Source organism: Oncorhynchus keta, chromosome 25 (genome assembly GCF_023373465.1).
Source record: "Oncorhynchus keta strain PuntledgeMale-10-30-2019 chromosome 25, Oket_V2, whole genome shotgun sequence".
NCBI lineage: Eukaryota > Metazoa > Chordata > Actinopteri > Salmoniformes > Salmonidae > Oncorhynchus > Oncorhynchus keta.
In genome coordinates, this window is record NC_068445.1 from 29,844,755 (window position 1) to 29,862,615 (window position 17,861).

A 17,861-nucleotide genomic window follows, 5' to 3' on the forward strand; every position below is an offset into this window, starting at 1 on the left:
GTAATATCCTGCAATCTTAGTTTAACATTGACTCACATCACTTTTGGGTTAGCAATGCCCTACCCTGCACCCCTCTAGAGCCGGCCCTAAGTAGCTGTGCCTCTACACTCTGTATGTTGCTGGTGAATGCAAATAAATGTTTTTCATGCCATAAATGCACATACAGTGCATAAGGAAAGTATTCAGACTCCTTGACTTTTTCCACATTTTGTTACATTACAGCGTTATTCTAAAATGGATTAAATAATTTTTTCCCTCATCAATCTACACACAATACCCAATAATGACAAAGTGAAAACAGGCTTTAAATGTTTTCAATAAATGATTTATTAGCTAATTTATTAAAAATTCAAAATTAAAATTCCTTATTTACATAAGTATTTGAGACCCTTAGCTATGAGATTCTACATTGATCTCAGGTGCATCATGTTTCCATTGATCATCCTTCAGATGGTCCTACAACTTGATTGGATTCCACCTGTGATAAATTAATTGGATTGGACATGATGTGGAAATACACACACCTGTCTATATAAGGTCCCACAGTTGATGGTGTATGTCAGAGCATAAACCAAGCCATGAGGTCAAAGGAATTGTCCGTAGAGCTCCGAGACAGGATTGTATTGAGGCACAGATCTGGGCAAGGGGACCAAAAAATGACTGCAGCATTGAAGGTCCCAAAGAACACAGTGGCCTCCATCATTCTTAAATGGAAGAAGTTTGGAACCACCAAGACTCTTCCAAGAGCTGGAAGCCCAGCCAAACTGAGTACCTGAGTAACCTGATGGTCACTGACAATGCTCCAGAGATCCTCTGTGAAGATGGGAGAACCTTCCAGCAGGACAACCATCTCTGCAGCACTCCACCAATCAGGCCTTTATGGTAGAGTGGCCAGACGGAAGCCACTCCTCAGTAAAAGGCAAGACAGCCCACTTGGAGTTTGTCAAAAGGCACCTAAAGACTCTCAGGCCATGAGAAACAAGATTCTCTAATCTGATGAAACCAAGATTGAACTCTTTTGCCTGAATGCCAAGCGTCACGTCTGGTGGAAACCTGACACCATCCCTATGGTGAAGCATGCTGGTGACAGCATCACGCTGTGAGGATATTCAGGATCGAGGGAAAGATGAACGGAGCAAAGTACAGAGATCCTTGATGAAAACCTGCTCCAGAATGCTCAGGACCTCAGACTGGAGCAAAGGTTCACCTTCCAACAGGACAATGATCCTAAGTACACAGCCAAGACAACGCAGGACTGGCTTTGGGACAAGTCTCTGAATGTCCTTGAGTGGCCCCGCCAGAGCCCGTACTAGAACCAGATCGAACATCTCTGGAGAGACCTGAAAATAGCTGTGCAGCGACGCTCCCCATCCATCCTGACAGGTTGAGAGGATCTGCAGAAGAATGGGAGAAACTCCCCAATTACAGGTGTGCCAAGTTTGTAGCGTCATACCCAAGAAGACTTGAGGCTGTAATCGCTGCCAAAGGTGCTTCAACAAAGTACTGAATAAAGGGTCTGGATACTTATTTAAATGTGATATATCCTTTTTTTTTTCTTTTTTAATATGCAAGCATTTCTAAAACCTGTTTTTGCTTTGTCATTGTGGTATTGTGTATAGATGGGGGGGACTATTTCATCAATTTTAGAAGGCTGTAACATAACAATGTGGAGACTGTCCGGGGTTCGGAATACATTCCAAATGCACTGTATGTTAGCAATGATGTACTGCCCTAAAAATATAGTTACAATATGCAATATTGTAATGGGAGTCCATAGTTGTGGCTCTGTTGGTAGAGCAAGTACTAAAATGTATGCAATCACTACTGTAAGTCACTCTGGATACGAGCATCTGCTAAATGAAGTTGGAAAAAAATACAAATTAAACTGTGCTGCCCCTATTTTTCTACCAAAACTATTGAATTCAATGTGTTTAGAGAATATATTCAGCTCTACAGTTTGTATAGGCAGTTAGAGGCAAGTACCAATTGTTTTTATTCATGTACAATAACATCCTTACCTCGAAGTGGTGAATGACATTTGTGGGCACTTACACTAAAATCTTTAGTGTTTGGCTTTGAAACCTTTTTTATTTTCTGTGTACTGGAATTTTTAATGGTAGCACTCTTGTCATCAAGTGTACAGAAAAAAAAACACAATCAATCTGTAAAAACATGGTTATTTTTTTCTGTGCATGCTTCCATCTTTCCACTTAGCATGTCAGATGCAACAAATCAGATTCATGTAAAAATACATTTAACCAACCTTGAGAAACATTTTATTGAACCACAAATACTTGATAGCACACGCACAGTTTGCATTCCTTCTTCTGTTTTTCTCAACCCGTCATTTTACAAGACACATACCATAAAATTCACCGGTAGACTTTTGACCATATTTACAGAAGACTTGTCATTTCACATTTTTCCTATATTGAAAGGATATAGGGGAAATAAAGTTAAACATTTCAATGCATAACAAAATAATAAAAAACAATCACAGAATTGAGGGTGCATACAGCATTACTCCGTCTAAATTTATTGTAATCTAATTGTTTTCATTTGGAACACTAAATCAGAACTAAATTTGGAGTAATCTCTATAACCCTGCAACCAGTACGGGTACAAAAGCTCAAAGTTGAGGCCAAAATAATATGTATACAGGTACTATGTACATATAATGTCAAATGTGAAATTTGGGCTTTAGTTAAGTGGGGTAAATTATTAGGAATCAAGAGTGAAATTCAATCCTATAACGCAACAATGGTTTGATGAGACTTGGAAAAGACCACAGTATGAAAACGTATGTGACAAATACTGAATAGCTCAAATGGTTGACTTATACGCCACTACAAAGCTTCAGTGATTGGATAAAACACAAATATTTGTAGACTTCTCTTCAGATGGTCAGACATGGTAATGCCTCAGATGTTGTGCAGTTTGTGCACGTATAAATCACATAATGAAACTTATAGCCTAGATTTAAGCTTTCATATAGATAACATAGCAACAACCCATTTCCTTTGCTTCAACAGTTCAGTGCTCTAACCTTTACAACAAAATAAAACCTACACCAGCCACATGCCAACCACGCCCCTGGTCCACATCATACATCTTTCACAACTACTCCTCTAGTTATCCCACGATGAGAGACGAAAGACTGATGAAAGACTAAAGCTGGATTTAAATTGCGGAAACAGCAGACAAGCGAATAATTGCTATCTATGGCGTGCGCATGCATAAAGTGATACCCCGTTAGGTGACATGATTCTCTCGGAGAATCGGAGATAAAGGCCTCTGACACGTGGTCAGACTGCTCTGACCTGTAATTCACATATAAACGATGATACTTAGTTGTCCCGCATCTCCGCAACGCAAACCCACCTTAAAGGGATACTTTGTGATTTTGCAATAAGGTCCTTTATCTACTTCCGCAGAGTCAGATATACTTGTGTATACCATTTTTATGTCTGTGTCCAGTATGAAAGTCAGAGGTAGTTTCGCGAGCCAATGCTAACATGCTAGTAGATAACCATAGACTTCCAGTCATTGCGCTAATGCTAGTTAGCATTGGCTCAAAGAACTACCCCTGACTTCCTCCATACTGGACACAGAGACATAAAAATGGTATCCTCGAGTTCATCTGATTCTGAGGAAGTGGATAAAGGGCCTCATTGCCAAAATCTCGATGTATGCCTTTGAAAGGTCTTCAACCCATGCTCTCTGGTCTCAGTAGAAGGTACACCAGTTGCTGTTATCACTGGGCATGAGGCCTCCGGTGATGAGGAGGATGAGGTCCACAAACCACCAGATGCCAAGGCCTCCTAGGGTCAGTAGCTTGCCCACGGCTGTGCCTGTATGCCCCAGGCAGAACCTGTCCACTCCAAAGCAACCCAGGAAGAATGAGTACAGCAGGGTGGTGATGAAATAGTGGCCAGTGTACCTGAAATTACAACAAGGCCGAGAGGAGAGTTGTCAATAACTGGAAGAAAATACCAGGGGAGCCAATTAAAATAATTCTGATTAGATGAGATACAGCTTATGTCAGAATTGACCAAAATTGACTTTAGGTATCAGGTTTGGAAAAAGTACGCAGCAGGTAAGGATAATTAATATAGTGGGTTATGATAATTTAATAAGGTTAGGAAAGGGGTTAGGGTTAGCTAAAATGCCCCCCAAAAAACAACTGTCAATTTGACATAAGAGGTATCCCATCCAGCCATGGGCCATTAAAAGTAACGTAACATGATGTAAAGGAATGTGTCCTATTGGTTTGTAAATACTGCTCTCTAGTGGTAAATCCATGTTAGCTTCCAAAACCATTTATATTTCCAAGTCCATGACAGGTAAGTATTGACCTCCAAGCAAGTATTTCAAACCTGTTGAATGCTAGTGAAGTCAAGCATGGTGTACCGTAAACTGGGAATGACTATTATCATCATATAACAACAATCAATGATGCATGAGCTGGCCAGAAACTGCAGAGTCAAGTACAGTAGCTAGATTCTCCCTTACTTGATGCAGGGCTCATTCCCTCTCAGGAACTCCCTGGGTCCAGCACATTCAATGTCATCCAGTGCCGTGCAGATGACTGGTGTGTGATTCACGTCTTTGTGTACCTGCCCACCAAACTAAATAAAGGTTGTGATTTAGTAAAACAACAGATGACATGACACAATAAAGTCTACACATGAAATAGCAAGAATCTGACATGAATGTTCAACTACGCCCGTAATCTATCTGTTTATAACTAGTTATCAAATTATGATAATGTAAGGCCACAGAGCAGGGTGGGGGGCCTATCCACTACGGTTTGACATACCTTCCAACAACCGTGTCCCATTTCCAGAATGGCAGTGGAGTTCTGTGCATGGTCCACTGGATCTTGACAGTGGATGAACTCCTCTGGTCTTCACATGCACGGAAAAAAATGAAATTACGTATTTATTCTGTGTATTTTGTGTATCACGTGAAGAACTGTATATGGGCGTTTAAAAAACAGGCAGGATGGACAGGGCCCTGAGCCCCTCCCAAAAATAAAAGCAAGGGGGTGACACACATCAATTTTGAGAGGGCAGTCTCTGAAAGCAAATTGATGTTGCACTGTTGTTATTGAAACACAAATAAAATACTTACAGATAGCTGCAGAGGACAACTGGTGACGGAGGCCTGTATTCATACAGTTCAGTATAATTCACGCGTTCAACTGGTATGATGTGATACGTAGTCACATTATCTTGTGGCTGCTCACTGGCACTGAATGCAGCTGTTGTTGCCCTCTGTCCGGGTGAGTCTGATGAATTCTGGGAGTATATTCCTTCCAAACATTGCAAAAGCAACACTGACAGTAGCAAGAGAACTTGCCCGCACATCAGTATGTAATTAAGTGAAATCCTAGCCATCTTCTCAACTTTGGTTGAACTGCGGCTATGTTATAGCTAGCGTGCTAGATTGTTGGCTACATTAAATTGGAAAAATCGTCCGTTAGAAAGCAATGAGTAGCTTGCTTGCTGGCTAGCTAACAAGCTAACAGAACGAAGATAACATCTGATCGCAATCTAACAGTTTCCTGTCGAATAGGTTGGCTAATACAGATTCAATGTATTAGTGTTTCACATCATACCGATATATGAGTAGCGTATTTCAAACATGAGAACAATGAAAAGTGTCGTTGTTTTGTTATTTCCTCCAGCTGGGGTGAAACAGGATGTGACCCGAATCTTATATTTTTTCTACTTTTTTTACGGCAGTGAACTCTAACGCAACTCAATGCCAATGCCGCCATCTATTGTGGTGGAGTGAGACATGCATGAGCGTGTGCGCTCCAAAATGCAAGAAGCCTACCTTTGTACCTTTAAAATATTTCCTGAAGTAAGACGTTCCAAATTAGACAAATAAACATTTTAGAAATCAAATATATCTATATGTGTATATGCCTATATCAGAACAACCTCTACACACTAAAACATGTGGGTTCCTCAAGGGTTCTTTGGGAAGGGTGGTGGTTCTATGTGGAACCATACTGACCCTTAGAGCCCTTTAATGGTTATTCACAGTTCAAAAAAGGGTTATTTCCTAATTTTGTGATCATTCAAATATAGGGGTGGTGGCTCATTATAATATTTTGGGGCGTGGTTTGTGCACAGCTCTTTTTGTGCAGCCATCAGTGAGTGTCATTCCTGTTTCTCTAATCTGTTGTGTTATGCTTTTTCATGTTATATATGATTATGGCCAGTGATGGTGTTTTGTGAAAGACTTATGAATGGCCTTGTTGAGGATGGTTGAATAAATCAGTAGTTCTCAATTCTTTCCTCATGGATCCCCAGCTGTTCCAGAGATAGCACATCTGATTCAACTTATTAATAAACATAATAATGAAATCTATGGGATTTTAACAATACAATGTAGCTATTACTGTGTGATCACCCACTCTTGCAGCCAATGACCTTTAAACAGGTCAACATTCACAAGGCCGCAGGGTCAGACGGATTACCAGGACGTGTACTCCAAGTATGCGCTGACCAACTGGCAAGTGTCTTCACTGACATTTTCAACCTCTCCCTGTCTGAGGCTGTAATACCAACATGTTTCAAGCAGCCCACCATAGTCCCTGTGCCCAAGAACACTAAGGTAACCTGCCTAAATGACTACTGACCCGTAGCACTCACATCTGAAGCCATGAAATGCTTTGAAAGGCTGGTCATGGCTCCATCAACACCATTATCCCAGAATCTCTAGACCCACTCCAATTTGCATACCGCCCCAACAGATCCACAGATCATGCAATCTCGATTGCACTCCACACTGCCCTTTCACACCCGGACAAAAGGAACACCTACGTGAGAATGCTATTCATTGACCACAGCTCAGCGTTCAACACCATAGTGCCCTCAAAGCTCATCACTAAGCTAAGGACCCTGGGACTAAACACCTCCCTCTGCAACTGGATCCTGGACATCCTGACAGGCTGTCCCCAGGTGGTAAGGGTAGGTAACAACACATCCACCACGCTGATCCTCAACAGGGGGCCCCTAAGGGGTGCCTTTTCAGTCCCCCCCCCACTCTACTCCCTGTTCACTCATGACTGCACGGCCAGGCACGACTCCAACACCATCATTAAGTTTGCCAATGACACAACAGTGGTAGGCCTGATCACTGATAACAATGAGACAGCCTATAGGGAGGAGGTTAGAAACCTGACCGTGTGACAACAACCTCTCCCTCAACGTGATCAAGACAAAGGAGATCATTGTGGACGACAGGAAAAGGAGGACCGAGCAAACCCCCATTCTCATTGACGGGGCTCTAGTGGAGCAGGTTGAGAGCTTCAAGTTCCTTGGCGTCCACATCACCAACAAACTAACATGGTCCAAGCACACCAAGACAGTCGTGAAGAGGGCAAGATAAAACCTATTCCCCCTCAGGAGACTGAAAAGATTTGGCATGGGTCCTGAGATCCTCAAAAGGTTCTACAGCTGCACCATCGAGAGCATCCTGACTGGTTGCATCACTGCCTGGTATGGCAACTGCTCGACCTCCAACCACAAGGCACTACAGAGGATAGTTTGTACAGCCCAGTGCATCACCGGGGCCAAGCTTCCTGCCATCCAGGACCTCCATACCAGACGGTCAGAGGAAGGCCCTAAAAATTGTCAAAGACTCCAGCCACCCTAGTCATAGACTGTTCTCTCTGCTACTGCATGGCAAACGGTACTGGAGCGCCAAGTCTAGGTCCAAGAGGCTTCTAAACAGCTTCTACCCCCAAGACTCCTGAACACCTAATCAAATGGCTACCCAGACTATTCACATTGCCCCCTCCCCCCTTCTATGCTGCTGCTACTCTCTGTTATTATCTATGCATAGTCACTTTAATAACTCTACCTACATGTACATATTACCTCAATTACCTCGACTCTCCGGTGCCCCCGCACATTGACTCTGTATCGGTACCCCCTGTATATAGCCTTTCTATTGTTATTTTACTGCTGCTCTTTAATTAAAAGTTATTTAGAGAGCCATTCTCCAGGTTCTATAAAGAACCATAAAAAAAGTGTCATAGTCCCAAAACGGGTTGTAAAACCTTTTGTTGGTAGTATATAGAACTTTAGGAAATGTTTTTTTTTATACCAGAGTTTCCCAAACTCGGCCCTGCCCACATTTAAATCAGCTGTGTAGTGCTAGGGTAGTGATGTTTCCCAGGATCGAGTTTGGGAAACCCTGCCTTTTTGCACAATACTGGTTCCATTTAGAACCTTACGAGCCCGGCTCTTTATAGAATCTTCAATAAAAGGTTCCATATAGCAGCAAAAGGGTTCCGCTATGGTTACAGGCCAAATGACCCTTATTTGGCACTATATATGACCATTTGTTTAAAGAGATAACGGAACGATATGTCCAACAATATCATTTATCATCTAATGAAGAACAATAACTTAAAAATACATATCTTTGGAACAATATATTTTATAGGTATTCAAATGAAAGTAGCCAACATTGAGATAAACAAATTAAATAATTTAGCAAAGTAGGTATCATTTTGAAGTGTTCAAAACGTACAAAGTACGGATGTAGCCAATTAATGTATAACTTTTTTCGTTTTAAATAATATCAAACTTTTCAAACATAAAGTGCATAGATATGAACATCCATTCAAAAACTTCCTCAATCATTAAAACATAAATAGACCATTAAACAGAATACTTTTATTTCGTTTAACATTATTTTGTGGAGTTCATAAAACACATTTAAGTGCAGTTATTCAAATTAACAATCATGCAAAGAGCTATAGGCCTATGTCTGTTAAACCAATAATTGGTTGTAATCATTTATAGGTATACAAGATTCTCCCCAAAAATATTGTGACAATTGTTTTGGATCTACAAAAACATGTAATGGTTATTTTGACAATATTGTCTTCATAAAATATTGAAACTGCAAATTATATTGGTAATTGACACACCGTTGACTTTTCAATGTTTAACAAGTCAGCAAAAACATTCCTCCATAAAAATGTGAATGAATAGAAAACGAATTTCTCCAATTTCTCAATGACTTATAAACCGAAATAAATCATATTTACATTTGAATCTACACTCGTTCTTTGGTTGGAAAATATAGAGGTTCAAACTGTTTCTATAGAAGTAATTGGCTGAGTGAAAACATTGGCGATTTATAGCAGATAAACTTCAGTGCCACCAACAAACACATTACAGTAACAACACACAAGCGCAACCATATTCCACAGACGTAAACAATGTTATACATTCTGCATTATGTTACTTTTTTAAATGCCTTTTGGTTTGATATCAAACACTTCAATCTTCATTCAAATGTAATAAAGAAAAATCTCATAATTTTGATCAGTTTATTAGATGTATTTCCTAGGAAGATAAATCTCTGTCTAAGAGTCTATGCCGCTGACCAACAGTTACATACATTGAAGCTGATCCATGCCACCCTTGCTGGGTACGCTTTTTGCCGGTGGCGCAAAATAACCAAGTGGCAAGGAATTGATGTTGACCACTGATGTAGGCCTACAGTCCAATCTGGCAGCAATCGGACCCTTTCCAAAAATGTAACAATTCACGTCTCTATCAGTCATAAAATGAATATATTTCAGTGGTGTCGAACAGTTGTCTGGTACGCTATTGGGAATTGGAGTAGGGTCTGAACCGGGTTCGAAGGCGCACTGGGGTCGATGCTGTGGTGGACTGAGGAGCCGCTGCTGCCAAATAGGAGTAGGGGTATGGAAAAATACCACCAATTGGAGAAACGGTGAGGCCCTGCATGGGAAATAAGGAAAGAGCGGTTAGAGCTAGCAAAGTTTACTGTTATTTTCATAATAAAGACTTAAATTAGCCTACTTAATTTACGTGCGTCATGGGCACACATATAAAGGCAGCCTATTGAGTATCGTTACTAAATGAATAAATGACTGGCATACCTGTGATGCCATAGCATGCTGCTGAAAGTTCACGGGTAATCCTGACGTTCCTGACACTCTTTGTAAAGAAGATGCCAGGATACCAGCCGTGCCCATGGCGCACACTCCGCCAGATGACACAGCTGCCAGCCTGTGACCCATGGCTGCTACACTGGAGAAAGTTCTCCCCTGCATGTTGACTTGGGCAGCGGGGTGTAGGAGACGGTGTGCGACACCCAAAGGGTTGATGATATATCTTGTTAAATCCGGTGGATAAGAATAGCAGTGAAGAAAATTACTGCATTCGAGGCCTGTGATGTGAGCTCTTTGGTCCGTTTCCACCGTTAGAGGCTGGAATGACTCCGTTGCATTCGGCTCCTCTGCTCTAAAGCAACGTGTCCTACTGCCAGTTATGGCATTTATATGGTCCTGTTTTGGATTATCTGGGTCTGTTTCGACACCGAATGAGTCCACTAAAGCCCTGTCCGTTTTGCAGTGCGCTGTGATAATATTTGGACCAGGTTTCAGTTTCTCTGTGGCAGTTGAGATTTTTCGCAAGTCTTGTCCAACGTAATACCCATCCTTGCTTTCTTGACTGCTTTCGCTTGCACTTTCGGAGACATCTAACATGATTATAAAAGCCACTGTTGTTTGTAAACTGAGAACAAGTTGAGGCTTAACAATTCTTATAGTAAGAATTAAAGCAACATTTTTAGCTATTAATTTCGTTATAATTTCGTTATCATACAAACCGGATGATTTTGAGTTTCCTGCGCTTTTCAGTGGAGCCTCATCCAAAGAGTTACAAGAGATTTCATTGTCTTCTTGCATTCGCGTCTCATTGGATTTTTGTGAATTAATCTTCAGTTGTTTCCTACTAAAAAAATAACATATTTCAGTTTTGACAATTAAGAGTTTCTAAAATGATTTATTATATTAATTTACGTTTGTCGTTTTTTTTGTCTCACCTTTTTTCTCTTCTCCCATTGCCAGTGTCACGGAATCCTTTGGCGAAAGGATTGTTATCAATTTTCAGTTGTGTAATCTGAAAATATAGAAATCACTGTAATGACTGTAATGTTTATAAACATTAGACCAATAATTTATCACATTTTAACACTAATAATCAGAGTATCTTAGGCTAATTACAGGGATAGCTCAGGAATAGTTTCAAACTAAATATTTTTTCCACAAGAAGTTCGTAAAGGTTTTATAAGCAGTTAGTTAACCTTGTTAAAATATTGCACATTTAGAACGATACATTTGACAACATCAAATCTACATTTCATTGCTTGCCAGATATTGAGCCTTGGGTAACTAATCTGCAATAGAGTAGGCTATTTAGCAATAAGTCAGTAATTAATTTATGCCACAACATAAACCCCTTACAAACTCTTTATGGGTAATTTATGTCATGCGTTTAATTCCCATTTTCCAGAGGTCTACCAATACGAAAAATATAATGATATTCTGAAACTTGCTTTATAAAATTACGAAGGGCCTACCTTATCGTTTTGATATGCAGTTACAGCGATGAATTCTGTCTCAGAAAAGACATAGGTCATGAACGTGCTATATGGCAGTTGGAGGATATCGTTGGCCCTCACAACGTGAAACCTAACCTGGTATTTGTGCATTGAGTTAAGAATCGTCTGCAATTGGAGACAAAATACATTTTAAAGAATACATTAGGCCTAGTCATCAACTGGAACTTTACGCAGTTCAATACAAAATAGTATATTTCAGTTATATTGTAGCTAATGTAACAATACATTAAATGAGTCAAACTACACATGTAAATACTACATTATTAACACAAAACGCGTATTTGGAACGTACAAACCCGTGCTTGTCCAAGATGTTGTTTGTCAATTTTAGTTTGTGAAAATTGACCACTTTTGACATCCATTGCTCGCCAGAAGCGGGACTGTCTGGGTGTATGTACATCCTCTTTGGCATTTCAGGATCTGCCTTTCCTGCTACCATCCAATGTGAGTTGTGAAACGTGTACCTGCACTCGTCGGCCGCCACAATATCCATCAGCAAAATATATTTTGCCATTTTGTTCAAGCCAGTACATCTTGCTTTGAACGCTGGAAACATGCGCCTGGAGTAAAGGGAACACACATCGATTTCAAATCATCCTACAGTCCTCCAAATGAAAAACGATCAACGTTATAGTCTACATGGTTATTGATGATATGTCATAACATTTACCTTCCTGATTTTGTTATGACCATTTCAGTGCCGAATTTGTGGAATTGTGTCCAAAGTTCCCTCGCCTCCAAGTTAACTTTTGGATCATCCTCGGTGGCATCCTCTGTCCCCCCCGTTTTAGGAGGCCTGAGTTTGGCAGATTGGGTGGCAGCATGGTGTTCCAGCGAGGATAAGCGGAAGATCGTTTCGGCATTGCCTAGATCCAGCGTGGGGTGCCTTTGCGCAACAGGCAAGGGAAGAGACCTGTGGGAAGTTAGTGCAATGACAGGGGAAAACGGAGGTTGTCGGGCCAGCATTGTGTCGATTGTGATATCCGAAGCAGTGTTTGGTAAAAACGGTTGGAATGCCATACCCCCCTGTACAACTGGATCTCTCATTCAAAAATAATTCAGCCTCTTTATTTCAAGTTGTTTCAAGGTATAGGACAACCGATGTCTTCCTTCGTTTCTTAAATACACACGTTTGATATTTGGGCGAGGCTATATCTAGTCTGTGAAAATTTTCTCAAGTTTATTTCAAGCTGGTATTTCGTTGCCATTTCATCGTGATGACATTTAAAAGCGACTATTATCAGAACAAAAGAGTAGCATGGGTCTAGCCCTATAGCCAACTATTTCGAATTTCAGTGCAGCCAATTTTATTTGTCACGTTTGTGTAGAAATTAAATCCGGAGAAATGTTACCGGTTGATTGCATTCCATAATATTTCATTGCAATCAATTATCTTCTATTCTTATTCACGAGTTCCAGAAAAAAAAACTGTGATAGAGGCAATATCCCATCAAAGACCCGCGTGCGCCTGGCTCATGGTCTTCCTTCCGAACTATGCTAATATGTTGCACCGTCCGAGCAAGAGTTGATTGGCTCTTTGACACCTTGGACCAGTCGTATATTCCATTATGGGTGTGTTTTTACGGGTCAGGTGGCGAGTTGGGTCGACATGCGATCCTGTCTCTGCCACCTCACTGGTGATCAAAATACAACTTTCAAGAGCCATATAGTCGGACGGAGTGTTAGTGAGCAATCAAGGATTTAGTGCGCATAATTGCAGCAAGGAGCTGTCCACGTGTGTGTGGTGCTGAAATCCACATCTCAACAATAATTTGACTGAGTAGGTTTATGGTCTGATCCACATTACCTTGCTGAGATGAAAAACAACATATGCTACATCTAAGAAAATCCGTGATTGGGGCGGCAGGAAGCTAGGTGGTTAAGAGCGTTGGGCCAAATAACCGATATGTCGCTGGATTGATTCCACGAGTCGACTAGGTGAAACATCTGTCGATGTGCTCTTGAGCAAGGCACTTACCCCGAATTGCTCCTGTAATCCCTCTGGATATGTACGTCTGCTAACTAAATAAACATGATTATAATAATAGGTAAATGTGGTATGCAAACATAGTAGACAGTAGTATACAGTATGTTTCACATCACAATCAATAAATACAAATGTATCCTAAATCAGTGTGGTTATCCAGATTATCAGCTAAAATGCTGGAGAATGTCTGATTATTAACGTGTTTAGGTATTTAGGCTAATCCATTAACTATAAGCATGACTTTCGTTTTGAATGATTAGAATCATAAAGATATTTCATTATGACAGTTTAGGGCATACTTGACAACTATTATCCACTATAGGCTACTTTTTAAGAATTAATTTTACACAATTGGCAATTGATCAAAATGCTTGGCTACAATTCAAAACATGTCTCATCATCAAGTAGCCTATGTTTATTTATTTCTCAAATCAAATTTTCAGACAGTGATCATTTTAACAAATCTTTCTGACTGCCAACTCTTATTTCAAAGTCAATAACTGTCTACCTTGTCCTCTGCGGTCACTTTTTTAAAGTGTTTCAATAGACATTTTTCATTTTATAGACCAAGACCACATTTAACTGCTGCACAATCAAGAAAATACCAGTGACCATCCTATATACTGGCATTCCTATTAAAATACATTCCCTTGTGCTTCAATCTTCCCACACCATTCCTGTGCCCCATGGTTTCCTGGACCCACACTGTGACAGCCTTGTGACATGAGAACCATGCTGCATGGGGACAGTCTGCAGCCAGGGCCTCTGCTCTGCACAGCTAGAAGGTCTGCCAGCGATTGTCCAGGCTGGATTAGTCTCTGGATTTAGTTACAGACCTTTTTATTGCTCAATGGTCCATGGCAGGCTAGGAACGTACCAGTAAAAACCCTTCAGTGAGTGAGAGCGGCAGGTTCGTGACACAAAGTCTCAGACACGCGTTAAACCTCCAGTGTCATTAGTTTGCTTTCACCAAGGCTGGCTATGTCAATTTCCTTTCTGCAATTTTGCGTGAATTGATACAAGGTTTATGCTACTACTTATGCTACTACACTATAGATTTCTTTCATCTTTAAAATGCAAGTAAGGCGGACACTGTATACAGCACAGTGCTGTAGAGCTGACACAGTGATCCAATGAACAAAACCAAGGGATCACTATGACAAACCAACTGATGTTTGACCCTTCTGATACCCAGGGACTTGTTGTGAATTCAGGAGATACAACAACATGTGACCTATGATAAAATCCTGAGCGAGGCATGCGTCTAATTCTGGGGTTACACTAGATATGTAGCAGCGCCGGAACTGATGATGACCCAATCTTTTTCTGGCAGGAGAGGAAGGGGAAAACCCTGCCTGTCCATCAGCAAACTTCAAAGGCTCAGTGAGTAATCTGAAGCAGGCCACAGAGAATGAGAGCAAACAAGACGCCTGGCTGTTATTTGTAGGCTTGGCCACAAGCTGAAACCTGTCACGGGATAAACCGCAGAGTTCTATTGGGTCACTGCCCAGCAACATCCTCTCCCTGCAAAACATCTACATTATGCCCCTGTTAGGACATGAGGGACATAAGGGGTCCAGACTCTGGGACACCACTTGCTGAGGGGTGCTTGGGGAAGCACTTGCCCAGAAGTAGATTTTAGCCTTGTTGTCACTCAACACTAACTATCATCAACACAGACTGCACTGGTATCACTGTATGGTGGAAACAGTGTACACATGCTGTACAGTCTCAGGGAGTATCCAAAATGGAGACACCCCCACCCCTGGTTCAAACCGTGCCAGTTTTTTTGTCGTCAGGGCCCAATTCATCTCTCATGGACAGATCTACGTAAATATAACTGGTATCGTAGAATCTGTCAGGAAGGAATGGGATGCGTGTGATTTACTCTTGAGTCATTTAGCAGATGCTCTTATCCAGAACAACTTACAGTTGGGATAACGAGCAGCAGTAGTTCCGGTGTTTGGGTTTCTCGTCACTGGTTATTTGGACAAATCATGATTTCGCAGGTGTCAAATGTCCCCTCCCTTTCCAAATTTCGGCCCGTTCGGCCCTTAACTTTCAAAGAGATAGGGTGGAGCTCCTCATTCTGGTTCCACTACTAGTTCTATCATCTCTTTATCTCTTCTCATGTATGGGCACAATAATTTAATACAGCATCTGACCAATTACATGATACTTTAGTTGTGGATTAACTGAGATAAGGGCCCAGTGTACCACCCTCTACTGGAGGTCCCCTGACCTCTTTGGCACTGGGATCATGAAGAGCATCCTTATCACTGTTCAAATAACAGGAAGCAAAGATGTTATGGTGACAGGCATCGTCCCTCTCCTATGCACCAAAGTGACTTCAACATTCATCTGATATCTTAGTCTTATAGAGTGAGCTTGTCAGAGGAGTGGGTTGGTTATTAGGTGACACACCACAGCACACTCAAAGTCTGAACAAGTAGTACCACAGTCTACACTGGAATTGACTGTCTGCGGATTCAGAATTACATTCTGTACAATGCAAGTCAATCATCTTGCCAAATTATTTCATTAACTTATTGTTCAGGCAGGAATACATTTCCTAGGCAAATATTAAAGGTCCAATGCAGCTGTTTTTCTCAAATAATTTCTGGGTAACAATTAAGTACTTTACTGTGATTAAAAGTTTTAAAAATGGTCAAAAATAAACAAAAATCACTTCTAGTAAAGAGCAACTTTTCAAGTAAAATTGTTGATAGGACTGTCAGAGAGTTGTCTGAGTGTGGAGGGCAAAACTGAAAACTAGCTGTTATTGACAGAGCGGTTTGGAAATCTCTTTCTTATTGGTCTAATAACTAATTTACCACCTGGTGATGTTACCAGGCTGGCCAAAACTACATCCCACCAAAAACAGGTTGAAATTACAGGCCGTCTTTTTAATCAGCTCTTACACTAAAAGGTCATTACTTATCATAAGTTTCACAATTTCACAGTATTATTCCAACCTCATAGTGTGGTCAGTTTATTAGGTACACTATCCGTTCACAAAAATGTCTCGATCCTAAAGACAGTACGTCATGTGGCCATGGCTTGCTGAATAAAGCAGGGTGACAGGCATCGATGCTTTCAGATTGAATGTTAGAATGGGCAAAACGAGTGGCATAAGCGACTTTGAGCGTGGTATGATCGTTGGTGACAGGTGTGCCGGATCCAGTATCTCAGAAACGACCGCCCTCCTGGGCTTTTCACCCACAACATAGGGTGTACAGAGAATGGTGCAACAAACAAAAAACATCCAGTCAGTGGCAGTTCTGTGGGTGAAAATGCTCGTTGATGAGAGAAGTCGAAGGTGATTGGCAAGAATCGTGCAAGCTAACAGGAGGGCCACAGACAGGCAAATAATGGTGCAGTACAACAGTGGTGTGCAGAATGGCATCTCGGAACACACAACTCGTCCGCCCTTGTCACTGATGGGCTAATGCAGCAGACGACCACACTGGGTTCCACTCCTATCAACTAAAAACAAGAAGAAGTGGCTCTAGTAGCAATGCGATCAACAACACTGGACAATTGAGGAGTGGATAAACATAGCCTTGTCTCGACGAATCCCGGTTCCTGTTGCGTCATGCAGATGGCAGAGTCAGGATTTGGATTAAGCAGCATGAATCCATAGCACGATCCTGACTGGTATCAACGGTACAGGCTGGTGGCGGTGGTGTAATGGTGTGGGGAATGTTTTTCTGCCACACGTTAAGTCCCTTGATACCAATTGAACAATGTTTCCATGCCCCAAATAATTCAGGCTGTTCTGGAGGCAAAGGGGGGTACTAGATGGGTGTACCTAATAAACTGGCCACAAGTGTATATAAAACACAGAAAATTACATTTTCGACTGCACTGGGCCTTTAACTATTTATAATTATAAACAACTCTGATCAATGTCTTCTGTAGCAATAATATATAATGTCCTCTAGCCTAACCCGGCCATGGAATTACAGGTCACAGCCAGGGCCAGGGTCATTGGAAGCCCTCCAAACCACTGTGGCCATCCTGTCTCCCTAACACCCCTGATGTTTGGACAGTTCAACGTTGATGAATGGTCTAACAGTAGCAGGTCAGTGTGACTGAACATATTTGGACTTTTGAGGTATAAGAAATGTAGTTAAACAGAGGAGAAGAGGTGCTAAAGGAGAGAGTCCTGAGTTACGTACCAAATGGCACCCTATTGCCTATGGGCCCTGGTCAAAAGTAGTGCATCAACTCAAATGTTATTATTATGTAGAGAATAGGGTGCCATTTGGGATAATGCCCTGGGGTACATAGGTATCAAATGCACAGCAGCCAGTGGCGAGGTGATGGGGAGACTGTATGGAGACCAATGTGAAGGGAGTGGTTATATAAGGGTCTGGTGATCAGACCTTTCTTATTTTGTACATTA

General features: G+C 41.3%; 2 protein-coding genes across 2 annotated transcripts; both read right to left on the reverse strand.

Moving 5' to 3' along the window:
* Positions 1-2,259: 2,259 nt before the first annotated feature.
* LOC118358509 (TM2 domain-containing protein 2-like) lies at positions 2,260-5,716 on the reverse strand. Its single transcript, XM_035736421.2, has 4 exons — positions 5,134-5,716; positions 4,820-4,907; positions 4,513-4,628; positions 2,260-3,940 (listed from the first exon to the last, which is right to left on the reverse strand). Exons 1-4 carry the CDS (start codon positions 5,397-5,399, stop codon positions 3,727-3,729), a joined length of 684 nt encoding a protein of 227 aa, XP_035592314.1. The 5' UTR covers positions 5,400-5,716; the 3' UTR covers positions 2,260-3,726.
* Positions 5,717-8,673: 2,957 nt separating this feature from the next.
* LOC118357879 (T-box transcription factor TBX3-like) lies at positions 8,674-12,513 on the reverse strand. The gene is made up of 7 exons (XM_052479074.1): positions 12,137-12,513; positions 11,759-12,026; positions 11,425-11,571; positions 10,888-10,964; positions 10,672-10,793; positions 9,941-10,542; positions 8,674-9,779 (listed from the first exon to the last, which is right to left on the reverse strand). The coding sequence occupies exons 1-7, from the start codon at positions 12,511-12,513 to the stop codon at positions 9,642-9,644; spliced, it is 1,731 nt and encodes a 576-aa protein (XP_052335034.1). The 3' UTR covers positions 8,674-9,641.
* Between the last annotated feature and the right edge of the window lie 5,348 nt (positions 12,514-17,861).